Genomic DNA, 21,605 nt, shown 5'->3' with positions numbered 1-21,605 from the left:
TATGTTGCTGGGGGGGGGCGGGGGGAATCTTTTTCACACCCCTGAGCAATCTAAGTTACATTGACTTAAGCTTTAGTGTAGACCAGCCTCTCAAATATCACTTTTTATTCCAGAACAGCCCATCCACCTGGAGGGTTATTCGAGAGTTCAGTTCCCCCCTAGACAAGGGCTGAGAGCAGCACCTCTCCCCCTCACAACTGAACAGGTATGAAAGTACTGAAGGATATAGCTTATTCTGCTTCCTGAGTGAGAATTAGCTATATTAGCATCAGATTCCCAGCACGGCTTTTACTGGGATAACAACCTTGGTACAAAACCTACACCCTTACCTGAAGTAGTTATACTCGTGCAAAGAGCCTTTAGGGCAGGCCTCAGTCCTTGTGTGACAGTCCAGCTGGGACATTGGCTTCTACTCTAACCATCACAAGCAGCAAGTCTCTCTGGATGACAGAAGGGTACCCCTGCATTTTTTTCTCCCTGACAGTCCAGTTTATGTGGCGGCTTGCACTTTTTACAGCCAAACTGCCATTCTTCCTCATGCAGTTTAACAGTTAGAGATAAACCCTTGAGGGGGTGTGGGTGGGGCTTGAATTTAATTAAAAAAAAAAAAAACCAACACATCTCTTAACCATTACCACTTCCCCCCAGCTGTACTTCTAGTCAGAAGGGTAGACAGCTGCACTTCAATGACATTATAGACAAAAGAGGCTTGGATACCAAGTCAAGATGCATTTTATTTACAGGGGCAGCCACAATCCACTAATGGGAATACACAGATTTTACAAAGTTGGAACTGCCTGTACAGGATGGATTACATATGCAAAAATAAAAATTTCAAGACCACAGTACAGTACTGACCCCACCTTCCCACATGTGATCACCACCTGTGTCATTTCCCACCCTCCTGGCAGTTAGGTTGAGGGCCACAAATGGGAAGTCACAGGTGCAGGTTTTTTATATCATTACAAATTAAAACCCTCCTCATGACCAGTATCATGATAGAATGCAGGGTTTCAAGTGAAGCAGGCTTACCTTAAAAATAAAAAAAAAAAAAAGGGGGGGGGGGGGAATGATACAGAGCCTATGAGTAAGAAGAAAAAACCAAGCAGCCTGGATCTCTCTCTCAGAGGCTGCAAGCCAAATGCAAATGCAGCTGTGCTCCTCAGGGATTTCCACCAGCAGCTGCGGTACAGGGTCCAGCCTGGGCTCCTTTGGGTTGTTCTCTCTTAGGCCTTGCTTTCTGAAGTTGCACGACTCGAGCTGTTCATGACCGGCCTGTCCACAATGTTCTGGTACCTCCATGGTAGCCAGTCATCTACCTCCTCAGTGGCCACGCTTAGAACTACCACGGTCCTCCTCTGCACAAAGGATTTTAGTCCCACCAATTCACCTAGTTAAGCAGGTTGTTTTAATATTCTGTGCAGGACAAAGATATTAACCCTCCACTTGCCTTCTACGCACTGTGCTGTAGCGACACACATGCAGCTGTCAGCAACAAGCAGTTTAAGCCTAGAGGGAAAAATCTGCTTTGTCCTGTTCCAGACCCCGCTGCCCATGTTATTACAGCAGAGTGGACAGCTGCTGCCCACCTCCTTCCACAGAAAGGTCTAGCTCAACACACACGCTGGCGCTGCAGGAGAGCGGTCCAGGCCTGGGCCCTCAAGGTTCTGTTGTTCCTACTGCTGATAAGCCCAGGTGCCATGGGAATGACCCTTTTAGGAGTCCCGGCTCGGGGCAAAGAACAGCTTCTAGAGATGCTTGATCCAGAGTTGCACGTAGGAGCCCCATGCAGCTACGCCCCAAAGCTAGCAGCATTGTTTCCACTCCACTCAAAACCGCAGCGGTGCGAGGAGCCTGCAGTTGCATCGACTGGAAAGACAACACGTAAAGAGACGTCAACCACGTCCAGAGAGAGCTCAGGCACCCCAGGCAGGTGCATCAGCAGGCAGGGGAAGGGCACAGCTTAAAATGAGCCCGGCCACAAGCCAGGAGTCAAACTGGAGCTCACGGCTGAGTGTCTCCCTGGCTCAGCTGGAGAAGCTGCATAGCTCAGAGGGGGGAATATGCTGTTCCCTTGTACAAGCAGCGAACACCTCCACTAAGACTAGCCGCCGGGATGAGAGAGCCGGTTGTAGGACACAGCATGGACAGCTCAATCCCACACACTTGCAAAGCAGTTGGTAGGGACACACAGACAACCCCGTCATTCTAGAGCTCCAAGCCACCGTATGATCCTGGCACACCCTGTTGGACACACTAGCAGAGGGCACTTGCAGGTCAGCGCCCAATCTACAGGGTCAAATGCTTGTGCATGTGACACCTGCCTCCAGCTCGCACCCCGAATCTCTGCCACCCCTTTAATAAATTCCTCCACCATTCAAGACGATCATGATTCTTAACCTAGATTAAAAACTAGACTCTCTCCCTCCTCCAAGAAGGGCACAGGATGAATAGGCAACTTGTGATTAACCTACCCGCACCCAAGCCCAAATGGACACCTAACTTGGGGGGATTCCTCTCCTCTCCCTTAAAGACCCTCTTCCCCAGAGGCCTGTTCTCTGCAGCCAGAGCCTTCCTTCTAAAGACATAATGGCTGGAGTTTAGGAGACAGACATGGGAGCACAGGTCAGAGTCTAACGCAGAACAAAGGTTTCCTAGGGTCAGACAGGTGCCTTTCATAAAGTTACCTTAGGGAATCAGCAAGGCTGTGGGAAGCAGGACACCTCATTTGCACTACGGGACTCAGTTCATATTTGCCAGCCAGCAGAGCTGCTGATCGGGGTTTAGCCATTTTCACCATTCTGCGATGAGGCCCACAGCGAACTGGAGCAGACATTCCAGGCCACGTACAGCCGATCGGTGCCTCAGGCGTTTGGAGACCCAAGACAAAAGTTACATGGGAAAGGCTGGGTCTGCACACCCCAGCCTTGGCAGGGAGCGACCTGCGGAACAGAAGGAAGGTGCAGGGAGACCAGAACCACAACTGAGCAGAGCACATACCTACGCAGACAGCTGGCTGCCTCAGACTGCAGGCCAGAAGCATGGCCCTGCGCCATACACATGTGCTCAGTGTCAAAGGTGCCTTCTCCACTCCCCCTCTCTGAGTGGCCCCCCAGTTTTGAGCTAGGGCTGTGCCCCGTGACTGCCTTGACCTCGAACATCGAGACGCAGCTGGCAGAGATGGCTCCGCATGCAGCCCCCACCATGATCCAAGCAGCGAGCTCTGCATGCCCTCGGGTTCCTGCCCTTTCACTGAGGGCACCCCACAGGCCCCTTCAGTGCAGAGCCGCACGCACGAGAGGGCTGGCTGAGTGCCACGGCTCCCACGGGAAAGCAGAGGAGAAACCTGGAGGTGCCCCCCCCAATCAGTTTTCAGATGCTTTTGGAACCTGCAAGGCATCCGGATACAGCCTCGCTCACACACGCAAGCGTCCAGGAAGAGTCAGACAGACAGACAGACGGACACGCTGCCACCTGCAGGACAGAGAGGTTCTCTGCAAGCAGGCCTGCAGCAAGGCTGGTCACCATTAGCAAAAGGCTCAGAAACCGACCGCCACTTGAATTCTTCCCCCAACTGCAAAAAAAATATCAGCCGGATCACATCACAGAAAGGCCTAGAGGAAATAAAAGCAGCCGGCTCGGGTCTCAGTTCCCTGGGAGGTTTGCTCTGCAAACACGGGCGCACGGCTCAGCTGGCTGAGAATTGCAGAGATGGAAATTCAAGAGAGACAGGAGAAGAGCCACAAGAAAAGACCCACCAGGAGAAGCCCACTCGGGGTCTGGTTCCTGGTGACAAGAAGCCCCAGGAGAATCAGAAACCAGAGGGCCACCCAGAGATGAGAGAAAAAGTAAGAGACACCTTGAAAATGTAAGCATTCGGTTTTCCAAGTCAGCAGGAAGCACCATGTGTCCTCGGAGGGAAAAAAAGGGGGAGTCCTGCCCCAAAAATGGGGCCTGGGCCATGCTTAGCACGTTCAGAGCGTGCAGAGGAAGGAGCTCGTCTCTAGCAAAGGGCAGCCCAAGCCACGTGATTCAGTGGGCACTCACTTGTCCCTTCCTAAAGCTCGAGGGGAGATGGGAGGCAGGGAAGAGGGAGGGGGCGAATACGCTTCCCCCCCCCCAGGTTTTTTTAAAGCAGTGAATCCTTCCAATGCCAGCCTCGCTGCTCAGAGACCTGCGCTGTGCAGAGAGCGAGAACACGGGCCTGGCAAAGGAAGTCCCGTGGATGCAGCCGGAGCACGTGCTTTGTCACGGGCCCTGCGGCTGCTTTCCACGGTAGCAGCGGCAGGAGGGCCCCAGCACTTACCCAGCCAGCAGCTCCCTCCAATCACTGGGTACGACTGGAGTCCCAGGGCAACACTGGGCAAGGCAAAGCATCGCGATGGTACACCCCCCCCCCAACGGTACAGCAGTCTCGTCCCCCCAAGCAGAGACGGCAGAACAAACGCCAGCAACACCACGGAGCTAAGCAGCCGAAAGCACGTCCCCATGCCAGGAGGGGGACCCCCACGGGAATGTGTGTCACCATCCAGCCTCCACGCCGAATGGGGAGGGGGCCTCTGCCCTCCCACAGCCCCGGGCCCGACCGTACCCCGCAGTCCTCACCCAGCGCACTGACCGGTGCCCGCTCTGGGGCCGGCCCACCCAGCGAGCACCAGCCACAGAGCGAGGCTGGCACACGGCCACCGCCCTGCGGGCAGAGCGCACCACAGCGGAGACATCAGATCACGCCCTGAGCGCTGGCCTGGCTGGGGTGCTGACCTGTCAGCGGCCAGCCCCCTCCCCACCTGGGGGCAGAAGGAAGGAGGAACGCCTCCCCCCCCACAAATGCCAAATCAAGGCCCAGCCAGAAGTCACATAAGGCTTGGGTTACCCTGAAAGCAAAGGCCCTGGGTCCCTGGCATGGACCCTTGCACCAGCAACCCTGCTCCCTGGAGGAGGTGGCTCTGAAGGGACACACCTGGGGCCTTTTCCTCCCCTCAGATCCCCTCCTTTCCAGCTCGTCGGTCAGAGCAGGCGGGGAGGCTGCGGGGCTGGCACGGCCCGGTTCCCGCACCCCTCCTCTCCGGGGCCTCCCTTCAAGGGCCAGGGTGGAATCAGCTCAGTCCCCCCCACCCGTCTCTAGTGTTGCCAAGCGACAGACGTCACCACATAGTCATGATTGGACATCCAGTACAAAAAAAAAAAAAAATCACAGAATAAATAGACATGGGGGGAAGGGACACGCCCGCCATGCCCCCCAATCCCCACAGGCAGTGACGGCCTCCAGCTCCACAGCGCCCCCTCCTGGAGACGGGTGCCCCGCGCAGTCCGATTCCCAGAGACGCGCTCTCTCTTTGCAGTCAATGGAGCGGGGTGGGGGGGACGAGGCGCCGGCTGGCTCCCCCGGGCGCCATCAGAGTCAGGACAGGCCCGGCGCAGGGGCCGCCCCCGCCCCTCAGTTGATGTCGTCGTAGATGCTGGGGGTGGGGGGCGCGGGCGGTTTGGGTTTCTTCTTCTTGCCGGAGCTGAGCCCCGGCGTGCCCCCCACCAGGCTCAGGTGCGGCTTCTTCTTTTTGGGTTTTCGCGACTCCGAGTTGTTCGTACCTGGGCCGAAGGGAGAAGAGGGAACGTGAGCCGCACGCCCAGCCCCTGGAGTTGGTAAGGAAGGGCCGGGGCCCCATGTGGCCCCCCAAACCAAAGGGGAAAGCCCCACTCCCCAGAGACTCAGCCTGGCCCCCACAGGGCAGGGACAATAGGGAGCAAGTTGGGAGGAAAGCAGAGGGGTTTCCTATTAACTGGGGGGAGGGAGGGCAGCCTGCCCCTTCTGCCCAGGGCACGGTGGACCGGGGAGCTGCCCCGAATCCTCAGGGCACTTCTCCCAGGACCCTGGCAGCCGGCAGAGACCCCCCCGCCCAGCCCCCAGTTCTTACTTGCTTTCGAGGAGGCCGAGTCGGAGGGCGAGATGTCCGAGGAGCCGTCCCACTGCAGCCGGCTCATGATGGCCTGGCTCTCCGACACGTCAAAGCCCTCGTTTTCCACGCTGCTCTCTGCTTCTGGGAGAGAGCTGGGGGGGGGGGGGGGGGGACACATGGGAGTAAGGGGTCACAGCCTTTCACAGATCCCTTAGCCGCACACAGCAACCCCCCACACGCTGCTTCTGAACCCGCGCCCCACAAGCCAGTGAGTTCCCCGGCAGAGCGAGGTGAGCAGTCAGATGGGGCCAGAGGTCTCAGGGGGAGGAGATGTGCTGGCCACCAGCGGCGAGGCCTCGGGATCTCCTGCAAGGCGCAGCCCTCTTCCGCCCCCGCTTCATTTGTTTTGGGGTGGGGGTAACAAACAAGGCGCTTTGGTTCTAAGCGTTTCTCAAAGGGCTTGCCCCCCACCTGCCTGCTCGGTTATGGACCCCCTGCTACCCCCAGGCCAGCCCGCGGAGCCGGGTTTGGGAAGGGCCACAGCAGCTCCAGCTCCCGCAGACAGCCCTGCCCTCAGGTCCTCCTGCTGCTCCCTACAGCCCTCGAGAATCAGATCCTCTCCCCTCACCCTGCATCAAGCCTTCTGCTGCACCCCCCCAACTTGGAACAGGCTCCCTCTTCCAGGAACCGAGCCCCCAGCAGCCAGTCTCCGAAACCCCGTCCTGGGCTGCTGTCCCACGTATCAGTCACCTGCCTCCAACCTGGGACAGACACTTCCCCCGGGGCCATCCACACGGCGCTGGACAAAGTCCCCACTAGCCCTGGGGCTGAACAAGGGCTCGTCTGCTCAGGGCCTCGGGCTCTGGGGGAGCTGCTGCCCTCGCTGTCTGTGCTTGGCCGAGGCCCACAGTCGCCACACCAGGGCCTCGCGAAACGTCTCCTAGAGACGAGCCCGCCGGGGCCCAGAGAGCTGGCCCTGCCTAGCCCAGCCTGGAGGCGGCAGGCCCAGGAGCCTTTTCCATCTCCCATGGGCGCGCCTCGGCTCCGCTTTTGTCTGGTCGCACTTACGCAGAGGGTCCAAGGAGGTAGACCCTGACTGACCTCCGCTGCTCGTCTGTGTGCTGGGGGCACCGCAGAGACCTGCGGGGACACAGGAGTTCAGAGGCCTGGAGCGCACAGTGGCTTGTGTTCCCCTTCCCTGGACTTCCCAGCCCTACCCTGGCTCCCCGGCTGCCTCCCTACACCCCGGAAAGTCACGCTTTGGGGGGGTGAGTCTGCCGGTCACTCAGCAACAGCTGCTCCTCGGACAGGAGGAGACGACCCCACCCACCCCATGCAGTCCCGGGCTGCAGTGAGGCCAAGCTGCCGGAGCAAAGCCTTTCGGAAAGGCCCCAAACAGGGCGCAGAGACCCGAGGCAGTGCTCTCACCTGGTGCACATCTTCTTGGTGTGTTCGGAGATCACCCCGCATTGCTAGAGAGAGAACAGAGGGGCTGAGTGAGCACAGAGGCAGCGAGGGTCACCGGAGGTGTCCCAGCGCAGAGGTATTGCTACGTGGGGTTTTCAAATACCCTTAACACGGGACCTTCCTTGGCAACCAGAGACACAAGGTTCCCCCTGGTTCCAGGGGGGGCAACACAGAGCTTGAAAGATCTCACTCCCCGGGGCAACCTTCCATCTATGGTTTAATGCAGCCCTGTCTTCCCTAGTCTGCAGCAAGGCAGCCCTAGTGCCTCGGCTGCTGCTGCTAAGGGTATTCCCCAAGCAGCTGCAGCGTGAAACCAACTCGACTGGTCAGTTTTGCTGCTGCTATTCAGAGCCCAGCAGGCAACAGCAGCAGGGGTAAGCAGCCAGGCATCAATTTCATTGCTGCCGAGGCAGGTCAACTGCTTCGGAGGTAGGCAGCGTTTGAACAAGGAGCAGTGCCCAAGAGGAAGGGCTTGGGGGAGAAACTCCAGACAGAGGAGCAGCCAAGACCCCTATCCCATGCAGTCAGGAAGCTGAGGCCAGGCAACGTAGCTACAAGTTCATCAGATGCTTCCTAGCTCCAGGCAGATATTAAAGGCGAGGGGCTCTAGCAGCGGAAAACGGCTAGGAATGGGGAAGGAGGGGTGGGGATATTTACTTGGACAACATCCCTGGACCCTAACTCATGGGCTCTGTATCACCCAGGCAGGAATGACTGACTCTCAGGGGTCTTGGAGCAACCTAGCAATGTTCCCCGCCCGCCCTGGCTCGTCGTATTGCCGAAGCCCCAAGCCAAGCGGGAAAGGCACGCAGCAAGTGCGCCGTCAGGCTCGGAGCGCTTCCCGGATCTTAGCTCTTCCCCGCCCAGGTGAGCAGTCTGCAGCCGGGCTAAGCGACACAGAGGGAAATTCATGCGGCCAGTCGCAGGCCACAACGCAAGTCAGCAGGGACAGAGCCCAGGAGCCCTGGCTCCCAAGCGAATCCCGCCCCGCCCTGCTCCCTTTCTGCTCCGTCCCAAGGGGCTACTCACCGTGGTGAGCAACGAGCGGAGCTCCTCGGGACCCAGCGTTTCGTAGTTGATTCCAGAAGAGCTGCTGTACTGCAGGGAGACACGAGGGTGACTGAATGTCACAAGGATCGTCCGGGGTGCAGCGTGCTAACCCCAGTCAGGGCCCCAGTGCTGTGTAAACCAGCCCCGGCCTGAGAGCGCTTCAAATCTAAATACACCAGATGAGGGGTGGGAGGGGAACTGAGGCACAGGGAGGGGAAGCGACTTGCCTGTGGCCACCGAGCAGGCCAGTGGCAGACCTGGGAATAGAGTCCAGGTCTCCTGAGTCACAGGCTAGCACTCTACCCACTGGGCCATGCTGTCCTTCCCCCACCCCCATGGATTCACACCTACACTCACCTTAAAGGGATCCGAGTTCCCGCTGAGCTCCCCTGAAAAGAGGACGAGATGGTGAGACACGTGATGCGGCCGTCACTCTGGGCAAAGGGAGAGATGGGGGCTCCAACCCCAGCCAGGCTCCCACCCTCCCTGCCTGGGCCTGGAGAGCCACTGAGCAGCCCTGCGTGTATCCCCATGGTGCAGGACAGAGCCCCTGGGAAGCCAGTCCCTGCCCCAGGGACCTTTGTCTCAGCCAGGTACAGGTTGGGGGTGGGGGCGTTCCCAGGAGAAGCAGGCTTAGGGTGCGTGAGAGAGGCCTATGGGAAGAGGGCGTTGGGGGAAGACGGATGGAGGGCCCAGCACACAGGGGAGGAGGAGAGTCAGGAACAGCGGAGTGAGCCACGGCAGAGCCTCGAGCTGGGCATAGAAGGGAAAAGGAAGCCAGCGCATTCGGTAAAGGCAGGGAGGGGCGCCGGGCAAACCCCTGCCCCCACCCCTTCCTTGAAGAGGAGCTCAAGCCAGCAGCCATCTAGAGCCCCCCCGCCCGGGGCGTGAACAGGGGGTGCCCTGGAACTGCCGGCAGCCTCCAGAGTCCATTGCAACCCCACGGTTCCCACAGGATCCTCCCGGGGAAACTCTGCCACAGCTGTCTGCTTCTCCGGCGGGGACCCCCAGACGCCGGTGACCCACGGGGTGGGGGTGGGACACGTATCAGAGAAAGGGGCAGACTACACTGGGGCAGGCAGCAGCTCCGTGGCCCAGAACCAGACCCACTCAGGGCCAGGACAGTGCGTTCTCTTGGGGCACAGGTGAGGAACCAGCCAGGCCTCACCCAGCAGCCCGCTGGCCTCCCCATGGGCTCTTCCAAGGAATCATAGAATCTCAGGGTTGGAAGGGACCTCGGGAGGTCATCTAGTCCAACCCCCTGCTCAAAGCAGGGCCAATCCCCAATTTTTGCCCCAGATCCCTAAATGGCCCCCTCAAGGATTGAACTCACAACCCTGGGTTTAGCAGGCCAATGCTCAAACCACTGAGCTATCCCTCCCCCCCCACGCTCCTCCCCAATGCCCTGCCACGCTACTGCTCCCCCTTCCAGCATCGCACATCCCAGGCTTCCCCAGGGCGTCGCGGTTGGCCGGCCGCACAGCCGCTGTCATGGCACGACTTGGCTGCACCGGGCCGCCCCGCGGAGACATCAGAGGCAGTGGGGAGCGCCCAGAAGCAGTGGGGAGCGCCAGCCCCAGGCAGGGCCAGCCGGCCTAAGCCCCGCCCCCTCCGCCAAGGTGCTCCGCCCCCTCACCACTTACCATTTTTGTGTTTTAAGGATTTCGATCTCCGGGGCGAGTTGGGGTTCTGGAATAAGGCAGACAAACGCTTTGGGGAAGAGAAGGAACGAAGCGGGGTCTGAGTGCACCTTGCCTGTCCCCTTCCCCGCCCAGCCCCATGGAGAAGAACAGCCTGCCCCGGGGATCTGGGCATTCACACTCACAAACCTCACCCCTGGTTATTCAAGGGAACGCGCTCACCTGGGACCAGAACTGAAGGGGCAGAGCTGCGGTGTCCTGACAGCCCCAACAGCGCACACAGAAAGTCTCCCTCCCTGATGCGGTCACAGTGCAAACGGAGCATGGCCTCGGGCTCCGGGGTTCCCCCCCCGAGCACCGAGCCCAGCTCCCGGCACAAGGGCCCAAGCAGAGGAGACGTCCTCTGCACCCAGGACGGGCACTAGAGACACCATGGGGCATGCAGATGAAGGCAGGACCATGCCCCCGGGCCAACCTTCCCTTGCCCCACTGCCAGTACGTACCCTGCAGACCACACGCACCCGACGCCAGCCTGCGTCCCAGCGCTCGCAGCTGATGGGTCTCCTCCCCCCCCGCGTTGCAAAAACGAGGGGTGAGCACCTCTTCACCCCCGACCCTACATTCCCTCGCCCCTTTAGCGTGAGCCACACAGAACGTACCTTATCGGATTTCCTCTTCTTTGCTAGGAAGGGAGGAGAAAGGAATAACGTTCTTTAGCCCTCACAGTGCCACCATCACACAACGTCCAAACCAGCCTCGGAGCCCGTCCCCTCCAGAGGCAGGAGAGCCAGCGGGCCAGGCCCAGGTCCTGCGGGAGCGACCCAGGTGGGAAACGGGGATGGGACAGGATGGCCAGAAGGGACCGAAAGCCAAACCCCGCGCTGCTTGGCTTTAACCCTTTCGGCGCCAGCCCGCACCACCACCCGGCCACAGCTGTGCTCCTCCAAGGGCTTCATGCAGGCTAGGCAGCTCCCGAGGGGCAGAACACACAGATAGAGGCTCGCTCGCTCTCCCAGGCTCCTCTCAGCCTGGCGTCCAAGCGGCCGCAGAGCTGGCTGCACGAGGACATTGGGTAACCGGCAGAGACAGGCTGGGGTGCAGGGGACGGAACGCAGAGCAAGGGGGCCCCCGGAAGGAGGCCTGAGCCACCCATTCCAAGACCACCCCCCAACGAGGCGCTAACTAAGATTATGTCCCAGCCCCCCACGGAGAGGCAAGGCAGGCTTGTGGTGGTGGTTCTGGGCGGGGACTCAGGACATCGGGGTTCACTTCCTGGCTCTGCCCCAAACCCCCCCTGTGACCTTGGGCACGAGGTGCTGGGCACCAACATCTGCCCCACAGATGAGCAAGTCAAGGGCAGGCCCCACAGGCTTAAGGTATGGGGGGTAGGAACCCCGTTACCTCTCACACTGCCCCTCAACATGACTCCCCGGGGAGATCTTTCACAGCCCAGCCCTCTGGGTGTTGGGGGCGGGGTGATCTGGCCCTTACTGCACAAAGACGGATACGCAGTAGAGGAACCCCCCACCTCCACCCCCGGCCGCGCTACCTTTCTTCTCGGAGCCGTAGGACCAGTCGTTATCGTTGATGTCATCGTTGTCCTCTTGGTCGCTCTCGGATTTGTTCATGTTGTTGCTGCTAGCGATCCTGTTCGGGTCGGGGGGGAGCACAGCCACGAGGGTGCTCAGCTCTGGAGGCCTGCCCCCCACCCCCACCCCCCCCGCAGACAGCCCAAGGTAGAGGGACACCGAGCCGCCCCACAAAGCTCCGCGTCCACGGAGATCAGCAGAGGGGCAAGGAGCATCTTGACCAACAAACCCAACTGCACAAAACAGGTTGCGGGGGGGGGAAGGGGGGCACGCAGGGGGCTAAACACAGTGCCTGGAGGTTTCAACAATTAGGTTTTACAAAAAAATTTAATTGCAATTAGGGAAATGGGCCTCAGGACTCCTGGGTCCTGTTCCTGATTCTGGGAGGGGGGCGGGGCCAGCAGTTAGCAAATGAAGAGGATCAGGACTCTTGGGTTTTGTTCCCAGCTCAGAGAAGGGAGGGTGGCCTAGTGGTTAAGTCAGGACTCCTGGGTTCCACATCCAGTTTGCCACAGACTCACTGTAACACCCTGCTAAGTCTCCCTAGGCCTCGATTTCCCTGAGGGGGGATACATCCAGTGCAGGGCGTGGGCTTGGTGCCCATGACCCCTTTGCGGTCCGGACTGTAGCTGAAAAGGGCTCTGTGACCAGCAGCCCCCGCGACCAGCCCTCACCTCCTGTTGGCTATCCGGCTGCTGTTCCGACCCATCCCCAGGCACTTCTCCAGGTGGGGGGCGAAGCGGGAGGCAGCGATGCTGCGGCTGCAGTTGGGACACACGCACTCCTTGTTCTTCCACTGGTTGTAGACCTGGCCGAAGATATCCACGCCAGGCTGGTCCACGATTTCTGAGGAAGAGGGGGGCACAAGCATCAGCCCTGCCGGTGCCACGGGGCAGGCATGGAACACCTCCTCAGGGTGGGGGGCAGCAGCGCCCGCCGCCACGTCCCTGAGCACTCCCACCAGCCACACAACGCTCCAGCTTGCTCGGAGAGTCTGCTCCGATTGTCAATAGGCTGCGGGAGAGCCCAAGTTTCACCCGCCTTAACAGCGGGCCAGCACCCAGCCCTGGGGAGGTACCGAGAGAACCCCTCCTCCCACAGACTCCGAGCAGACTCGGGACACAGAGCTGTCAACTCCACCTGGGATCTGGGAATACGTACAGCACCGAGCACCATGGGGGCCAGCCGCAGGATGAGCTGGCCCTTTAAGGGGGTGGGGCTCTGCCACATGCATGCTAGGCTTAGCCCAGCTCCCCAGGATAAATGCACGGGCCGCAGGATGGGGAGCATGCGATGACCAGCCAGGCCAGCCGAGGGATACCAGGGCAGCCTTGGAAGTGAGAGCAGAAAAACAGCCAGGAAAGGGCTAGCGGCAAGGCCTCGCTAGGCTGAGTAACCCTCCAGAGCTCCTTGGCAGAAACCAGCCTCCCACGATTAAACGGGGGGGGAACTGAGGCAAGAGGGGGCCCCGAAGACCGACTGGAAAAGCGCTGCTCCAGAGCCCAATCTCAGTCGGGGTCCGTACTCAAATACGGATACACAGCAATAGGGGGGCCGAATCCGCTCCAGCTCCCTCTCCTGCCTGGGGGTTGCGGGGGGAAACGACACGTTTGTTTCAGTAACATCAGTAGCTGGGACCCCAAGGAGCCGTGTGCCGAGAAGAGGCTGTTTTTACACAGTCACTTTTCTGATTACAATAAAAACCCTCCTTCCACCCTCACGAACCAGGTCAGTTTAAGAGCCCCAGACAGCTCCCTTCCCCCCGGCCCCTTTTTGAGGCTACAGAAATGGAGGTTCTCCTGCTGTCCTGCAAGAGCCCCCCTCGCCCGCAAGAGACACAGATCCCTATGAGCATAGCCGATGCTGATGCCTACAAGTGACTTTGCCCTAGGGGTTTGGTCAGGCAAAGGAAAATTTCATCGAAAGGCCAAGCCCGAGGTTTAGATACATTTCTAGCGTCTGACCCTCCACTACCCAAACCGTGCTCACAGGCCCCGAGGTGGCTGAGCGCGTTAAGGTTTCTACATAACCCGGTACGAAGTGATGCACTTGGGAACGTCTCTGTAAACCGGTTCCTCACTTCGTGTCAGGAAGAGGGAGCCCAACCTGACTGCAAACACGTCACGCTTTATAAACAGTCAGTGGAGACGGGCAGATTTCTTTGGGATTCCCCCGCCCCGGGGCCCATAACTCAGTCCCCTCGCTCGGTGGCATGGAACCCAGGAAGGGAGAGTGCTGATCAGCCGGGCTATGCAGCTGCCTAGAACAGCTGCAACGCCAAAAGCACGGAGCGACGGCTTAGAGGGACCCCAGCGGTTTGAAAACCGCGGCCTTTCTCCGACGTCCGTACCTGGCACAATAACCACACGCCTAAGGCCATGCTGTAGCCTGAGCGACTCACAGGGTTTGGACTGATATAACTGGCGTGCAAATTTTAACCGGTCTCATTATACTGGTGCAAGCCCTAGTGCGGAGACAGTGAAACTGGTAGAAAGGCGCCTTGTGCCCGCACAGCTTATTCCCCTTCTCGAACCAGATAAGCTACACCCATATGCGGCAGCTTTATACCAGGATCCCTGCACGCATACGAGGGAGGTGGTCTCCCCTTAAGTGTCTAGTTCACTTGGTACAATTCTTGTGCTTAGCCAAGGCCTAACTCCAAGGAGTTGGAGGAAAATAAGGATTAAAAGACAAGCCTCCTGCTCCAGGGCAGAAAGCAGCCTCTAATGAACAGCGTCAGGAAGACGTTTTCCTCATGGGCAGGTTATGCCATAACGGCCTCCCGCCTTAGTTTCTTGCATCTTCCTCTGACGTAGCTGGTGCTGGCCAACGTCAGGGACAGGATACTGGTCTAGATCAGTGGTTCTCAAGCAGGGTACGGGTAACTCACCTAGATATTTGCCTAGTTTTACAGCAGGCTACATAAAAAGCACGAGCGAGGCCGGTACAAACTAACATTTCATCCAGAAAATGACGTGTTTATACGGCTCTCTGTACCACACACTGAAATGTAAGTACAATATTTATATTCCAATTGATTTATTTGATCATTATACGGTAAAAAGGAGAAAGGCAGCAATTTTCCAGTACTGGTGGGGCTCTGACACTTTTGTATGTTTATGTCTGATTTTGTAAACGGGCTGTTTTTAAGTGAGGTGAAAACTGAGGGGTACGCAAGACCAACCAGACTCCTGAAAGGGGTCCAGCCGCCTGGGAAGGTTGAGAGCCACTGGTCTAGATGGACCACTGATCTGCTGCAGGATGGTTCCCTGTATCCCGACTGGGTGCCCACCCGAGTCTTTTTCAAGTTCACTCACTCTGCGCGTGGGCCCGCACTGCGTGCCTGGCCAGTTTACCCTGTCGCTGGGTAGCTACTGTAGCTCCTTCTCTCCCTTGCTAAAAAGGGCCTTTCAAAGCTCATCGGGGGAGCAGACCTGACTCAAAGTGACCTTCAAGGGCGTTTCTGGAAGCATCAGGCTTTGCTATCTGAAGGGGCCTCCTCAGAAACCGGATCCCGGCTTTCAATTCGCCATTTCTAAAGAGCCAAGTTGGCACATCCCTTTAAATCCTTCGAGGATGCTCCTGCCGGTTCTGCCCCGCTAAGCCTGAGGAGCGGGAAGGGAGCAGGGAAGGGCCCTAGAGGGAACTCACCGAAATCCTTCATGCTGTCGGGGTCCGTGTCATCCAGGAAGAAGTAACCGCACTTGACTGCCCGATGCACCTCAAAGCAGAGCCCCAGGCAGGCATCTTCGACCAGGTCCGTGTAAATCTCGTGAGCGATGGCCTGAGGCCCAACAGAGCCAGTGAGAAGCAGCGGGGAGGGAGACCCGATTGCATCCCACCGGGTGAAATTCCCCCCCCTTGCCATTTTCAACAGCCCAGGTCACAACAGCCACCCATGCTGCCCGAGACCGTGCAACATTTCCTATACCTAGCGGATCCGACTGCGAGGAACTGGGGGGGCTGGGGGGGAAGAAGAGGCTTCTGAGGTTGCTCAGCCCCCACCGGGATCGGGCCCGGAACAGGAAATACCACAGCAGGATAGTGGCTGATTTGAGTGGCCACCGCTGCGTCGGGGGTTTGAATGGCAGATCCAAGACTGTTCCTAGAGCTTGGTGCAGATGTCCCAACAGCCATCCACAGCAGCAGCAGAAAAAGCATTTACTCGCCGCTGGCCCCTCTGCCCTTACCACCACTGGTGGGGTTTTTGTGGTTTGGGTTTTTGAGTTTTTAGCGCTTACTGAGCCTCTGCCCGGGGACACTGGGAATATCCCACGCAACGCGTCTCTGCATCATGCAGAATTTCCCTTACATGCACACCTGGGGAGAGACCCTTCGCGGCCATTGTAGGCAACAGGTTCCCCGCACAGGCTCCCTCTCCCTGGGTCAGCTCATACAACGCACCAGCAGGCGGGGAACGGGGGGGGGAGGACCCCGGGCTTCTGATCAGCATGGAAATAAAGCAGCATGCACTCGGACTGGAGAGTTGCACAAGATGCACTGGGCACAACCAACATGTTCCCCCCGCCCCCCCAAGGATGCTCACGGGGCGAAGGTCACCACCGCCACTCTTGCAAAGAACCGGTGCCCCCTCCCCACTGCCCCCCACTCACACCCCCGCCCCTTGCACTGTACCCCAGAGCAACTGCTGCCATCTTTCCTGAGCGTGTTCTCTGCCCATCCCAGCAGACGCCACGATGCTGGAGCAGGTGCCCACGGGGGGCTATGCAGGGCCCAGCTGCACGTCCTCTCCCACCCAAGGCTGTCGCCACTTTACCCCCAGCCAAGGAGGTATATTTGCAGTAAGGGGGGGGGGGGGGGGGGAAAGAGTCTGGGATCAGGGAGTTTTCCCTGCTCTCTTCCCCCAGAAGGCAACAGGAGGGGCAGAAGCAAGCGCAGAGCAGCTACCCTGGGAAGTCTCATGGCTCTCAGCTCTCCCCCCGCCCCCCCAAGACAGCAGCCTTCTGGCGCTCCCATCTTCCTCGTTCTGGGATGAAGTCGCACGGTCTGAATGTACCTACATCCTTCTGCAAATCCAGACTCTTCCCCTCCTAGAGGGATCAGCTCAGGACGGGCAAAATCGGGGGCCCAGTGAGGTGGATTCTCGCGCCCCCACCCCCACCCCCGGCTTCCAGTTAGAATTGGACACCCGGCTGCTTCCTCACTAATGCTGCAAGGAAACGGCCTGCACCTGCACCCTGAAAGAGGGGTCCCTCCTCTCCATAGGAATCCAGCAGGCATTGCCCACTGCAAGGCTGCCCTCCCTCCTGGGGAAAGCCCTGTTGGCTTGTTGGACAGCCCCAGGCACACGTGTAAAGCTGTGGGCCAGGGGCCTGTTCTTTCACCTTCCCTAGGCAAGCGAAGGAATTCAATTTCACTGATGTTCCCTCTGCCACACCCTCCGACTTAGTGTCATTGGTTTTCCAGCGATTTGCCACATCCCTCCCCTTGGATGCACCAAAGAGGGGTCAACGGCCAGCACTATAGGAATCCACATTCCTGGCATTTCAGGACCCACCAGTCAGGCTTGGCTCTTCCTGGCATCACCCCCAGTAACAGACAAATTCTACCCACCCCACCCCAAGACACGCCTTGCTCACTGATCAGCCAGCCGACCTGCCTGCTGCACGGAGCGAGAAGGGGACAATTCTGCACAGAGTAAAACGGACTCGTTAAATCCCGAGGCCAGGACGGTGGGAAGGATTCTCCACGGGAAAGTGGCTTTCTGGAGTCCTGCAGGCCACGGCTCACTCCCGCTTACCTCCAGCTTGCTGTTATCCAGGCCAGACAAAGACATTTCCTCCATTTTCATTTGCAAACGCTACTGGAGAAGACGCTTTGAATGCACATAGCACAGGCCAGGCTGGGATGCCGCTGCACGGACAAGAAGCGGAGAAACAAGTCAGCGCTTAAGATCCCCGTCAAACCCCACTCAAGAGCGCCCACCGCCCACGCAGCCATCTCCCAAGGGAAGCCCCATCAGGCGGGTCATTTAAGAACACACCACAGAGACAACCCTGCGCCGGGCAGAGGGGGAAAGTCTGACTAGATCAGCGACCCGCAAACAGGGGACACAGGAGGTGCCGTTTCCCGGCACCGGTATCAGCCGCTGGGGCACGGATAGCACCTGCACCCCGACCGGACACAACCTCCGCCCACAACCGAGTCTGGGCTGTTCCAAACCAGCCCCACGTGCTAGCCAGAGGGCGCCGGGGGTCGCCAACCAGTGCAGCCGGTTCTGATGCAAGGGGCTGTAATAGGACGGCTGGGCACAAGCGTAAGGAAAGCAGGGTCTGCTCGCATTATTGCTAGGACCACAGCATCTAGGAACGCCAGTCAAGGCCCAGGCCCCTGCACGCAGACCGGCACAGTGGCCCGAACGCAATGGACACCGGAGCTTTGTTAAGCAGTTCTGGTTCAGAAGAGGTTGTCCTGGAAACGAGAGCTACTCCGGCTGCCCACCGAACAGACCCCTCCTTTTGGGAGGCCTGCGAAAATAACGCCAGAGACCAGGTTTTCCTTGGCAGCAGTAGGCAGACCCCTGTGGATTTTGGTGCAAAACAGGCAAACTGGAAGGGGGAAACAGGGGACCCACAGAGCCCCTGGCATCTAGTTGGCAGACCAGTCAGCTTCCACCAGGTCTGTAATGGTCTATAGATCAAAGCACCGGCAGATGGCAGCCATTAACACATTCCAGCACCCCAGGTCAGCTCTGCCCATCCTCGCAATAGAGTTTAGCATGGACTCCCTTCCCACCCAGATAGGAAATAAAGAAGGAATAATGGGGAGGCCGAGGAGGAAAGCGGGGGGGAGGGGGACAGTCCCTGGCATGAGGGAGGAAGTTTGGGGGTTTGCAGGGAGCCCCCAAAATAGAGGGGGATGAGAGGGCAGCACCCAAAGAACTTGGCAGGGAGCGGGGGGAACGGAGGGATGTGAGGAACCCCCATGTATGCAAGAGGAGCTCAGCCAACGGAAACAAAAGCACACCCCTCTCGTTGGTAAAGCCATTAACAGCATTTCACCGGTCACTATTCCACAGCAGGTGTTGTCTCCAGTCCCTAAATCCCCATCCCCTCTTCCTCCAAGCCTTGGGTTAGGGGATGCACAGGCCAGACAGCACCACCCAGGGCGCTGGAGTGGGACTCAGGAGACCAGTTCTAGCGTCAGCTCCGCCACTGCTGGGACACCTTGGGCAAGTCACTTGAGCTCTGTGTCCGTCTCCCCTCCCACCCTTTGTCCGTCTCGTCTATCTGCACCGCAAGCGTTTTATTAAATGCTACCACCACCGCTCGCCTCTTAACAGTAGAGCTCAAAGGTCAATATCATTCTCCCTGTTTTTCAGATGGAGAAACTGAGGCACAGAGCGGCTAAGTGACTCACCTGAAGTCACCCAGCAGGCCAGGAAGAGAAACCAGGTCTCCTGAGTCCCAGCCCACTGGACCATGCTGCAGGGATAATCTGTGTCTGTACTTACAGTCCCTCAGGCCCTGGTCTCAGATGGGGTCTCTACTGGAATACAAATAAATAACAGGACCCCAAAACATAGCTCCAAGCATGACACCCCAGTCAATCCTCCCGAGATGCCACGCCTCAGGCCAGCGGGCTGGTGGAGTCCGAGAGCTCTCCCCGAGGCCAGTTCAGTGCCCCAGCCTAGGAAAACAACAATCCCGACACGGCGGAGAAGGCAAAGCGGCGCAGGGAAAGAGACCACAGTCCTCGGGCCCTGCGCCAGGACACAGCACCTGAGCCTGCAGGGCCGGGACGAGAGCACCAGCAGGCTGAGACACGCCAGCCGTGAGACAGGAAGCAGCGTGGAGAACAGGGCGCTCCTTCCACCTTTCCGCGCCAGGAGCCCTGCCAACAGCTCCCCCCCCCACCGCAACTGGGGCACCCGCAACAGAAGACATCTCTGCCTGCTGGAGTCAACTCAGCTGGGCAGGAGAAGGCACTGCCAGGGGCCCGCACTGCTGCCCTCGCTCTGTCAGCGCCTTCCTGAGTCTGCACCCCTGCAAGAGCCATGGGGCAGAGGCATGACCCCCGGCTAGTCGAAGGGAGGTCGGAGCGTTCCCGCTTTTGGGAAAAGTCCACAGTTATCTGCCTCTCCCCCCACCCCTCTTTGGAATAATCTGCCCAGAGGAGCAGGGCAGGAGGCCCCCGGCTTCCCACATCAACGAGAAGCAATTCTGCTGCATCACCTTTCCCAGGAACAGATGGACCTGAGATCACAGAAGTTTGACAGGTGTTAAGCAGCTGTGGGGGGTGGGGGTGTGTGTGTGCGATAAATGGATCTGATATTAGAGGGCAGCCTGGGGAACCACACCTCCCCGCCCCTCCACGCATACACCCAGTAAATAACCGAGCCATCCAGTTAGGAGCCATATTGCCAGCTTCTGCATCATGCCACTGGCAGGCTAGGATGGCGCAGAGAGGAGAGAGGCCTGCGGAGCTCCCCACCCCACCTTTCAGGGGGTCCAGAAGCAGCCCCAGGGGCGGCCCCAGGTTTCCTGCACTCTCAGGGCTTGTGGCGGGGGAGAGCTCCCACAAGTCAGAAAGAGGAAATACCGATTTCAAAACTGGCTTCTTCCCTTTGTAAGCCCCACTGTGCATCTCTCCCAGTGCAGCCCCCCCCCGCCACCCCCTTGGCAAGCAGGGAGCGGCTTGTGGACACAGGGGGATGGGTACAAAGACCAGACCAACTCCCAGGGGCTGCCAACGGTTTGGGGCTCTCCCTAGCTGCCTGTCGTAAGGCACCAGGCAGGTCCAGAGCTTGCTTAGCTTCACAAAAGGAAGCGAGCCACGGAGCTGGCACCGGGGTCCTGCCCCTCCCCAGACCCATCTGAAGCCAGGGAGCCAGAGGCCGCTGCCAGGCAGGATCGGGCCCGCTCCCCACGATTCCGAGCTACAGCCCCACTGGGGCGGATGCTCCGTGGCCCCTCTCTGAAGGGCGGGGGGTGCAAAAGAGAGGAGACACCCCCCCCCCAGCCAAAATTAGTTTCCGCTCTCAGCAGAGGCTTGCCCTGGAGTGTGCGCCCCCCCCCGGGGCCCAGACCAGCATGTGTCAGGTGGAGGCCCGGCCCCGGCTCACTCCCCTCCCCATGTGCCCCCCTCCCCGAGTGAGCCCCCCCCCCACTGACCTCCTACCCAGTCACCCCGCTACTCCGGCCCTCCCAGCCAGCCGATCTCCTCCCCCACTTCCTCGTCCCCCCACCCCTTCCCCCAAGCCCCTCCCCCGGCTACTCACCCCGGCTGTGCGGAAGAGGCGGGGTGGGGGGGGTCGCCCGGAGCCGAGCTCCCCGCTAGCAGCAGCGCCCGCCCCGCTCCCGGCTCCCCATGCCCGGCGGCGCCTCCTCCTCCCCGGGCACATTCAGCGGGCGGCAGCCCCGGCCATGGCCCCCCCGGCTCCCCGGCCGAGCGGATCCCCCACGCAGGCTGCGGGGGCTCAGCCCGGCCCTGCAGCAGCCGCGGCGGCCCCGGCCCTAGCGCGCCCTCCGCCCGGGCGGCAGCAGCATTGGCAGGCGCTGGGGAGGGGGGGGGCGGGGCTCAACCTACCCTGCTAGGCCGCGGCGGAGGCGGGGCTCGGGCGCCAATGGGCGGGCGAGGCCGCGAGCCGGCAGCCAATCGGCGCAGCCGGCACCTTTTTCACGCTGCTGTGCGCCGCGCGGGGCTGGCTACATTGTTGCAAGGCGGAGAGTGTCAGAGGATTCCAGGGGAGGGGGAGGGGCTCGGAGCGGGCAGCGCACAAAGAGGCCGTGGGGGCGGGGCTGCCTGCTCCTCCCTCCTCCAGGGATCCCCCTCCCCGCACCTGACTGCCTGCTCCCCCCCCTCCCAGGGGATCCCCCTCCCCGCACCTGACTGCCTGCTCCCCCCACTCCCAGGGGAATCTCCCCCCCTCCCAGGGGATCCCCCTCCCCACACCTGACTGCCTCCCCCCCCCCCCGAGGAGCTCCCTCCCTACACCTGACTGC

General features: G+C 59.7%; 1 protein-coding gene across 11 annotated transcripts; it reads right to left on the bottom strand.

Moving 5' to 3' along the window:
- Nucleotides 1-714: 714 nt before the first annotated feature.
- ATXN7L3 (ataxin 7 like 3) lies at nt 715-21,334 on the bottom strand. 11 transcript variants are annotated; one of them, XR_006287652.1, is made up of 14 exons: nt 21,190-21,247; nt 17,402-17,514; nt 15,292-15,424; nt 12,315-12,486; nt 11,601-11,698; nt 10,711-10,733; nt 10,055-10,121; nt 8,769-8,800; nt 8,391-8,459; nt 7,323-7,366; nt 6,963-7,034; nt 5,913-6,046; nt 2,688-5,586; nt 715-1,869 (listed from the first exon to the last, which is right to left on the bottom strand). XR_006287652.1 is itself a non-coding variant. In XM_043536736.1 (13 exons), exons 2-13 carry the CDS (start codon nt 17,450-17,452, stop codon nt 5,438-5,440), a joined length of 1,023 nt encoding a protein of 340 aa, XP_043392671.1. In that variant the 5' UTR covers nt 17,453-17,514; nt 21,190-21,334; the 3' UTR covers nt 715-5,437. The 11 variants fall into 11 exon arrangements, 5 of the variants coding, with proteins under 5 accessions (XP_043392671.1, XP_043392670.1, XP_037742657.1 ...); XR_006287654.1 differs by having other exon boundaries at nt 10,055-10,100; XR_006287651.1 differs by lacking the exon at nt 21,190-21,247 and adding an exon at nt 20,882-21,159 and having other exon boundaries at nt 715-2,578.
- Nucleotides 21,335-21,605: the final 271 nt, after the last annotated feature.

The sequence above is a fragment of the Chelonia mydas genome, chromosome 27, assembly GCF_015237465.2.
Source record: "Chelonia mydas isolate rCheMyd1 chromosome 27, rCheMyd1.pri.v2, whole genome shotgun sequence".
NCBI classification, from domain to species: Eukaryota; Metazoa; Chordata; order Testudines; family Cheloniidae; genus Chelonia; species Chelonia mydas.
Note: the sequence above shows the minus strand (reverse complement) of the source record. Positions and strands in the feature narration are given on the sequence as shown.

Bases quoted from the DNA above. Each gene is read 5' to 3' on its own strand.
- ATXN7L3 (XM_043536735.1), bottom strand. From the start codon at position 17,452: ATGAAAATGGAGGAAATGTCTTTGTCTGGCCTGGATAACAGCAAGCTG. The intron at 15,425-17,401 runs GTAAGCGGGAGT...GTTGGGCCTCAG, and splicing joins TGGATAACAGCAAGCTGGAG to GCCATCGCTCACGAGATTTA. The intron at 8,460-8,768 runs GTGAGTGTAGGT...GTCTCCCTGCAG, and splicing joins GGAACTCGGATCCCTTTAAG to TACAGCAGCTCTTCTGGAAT.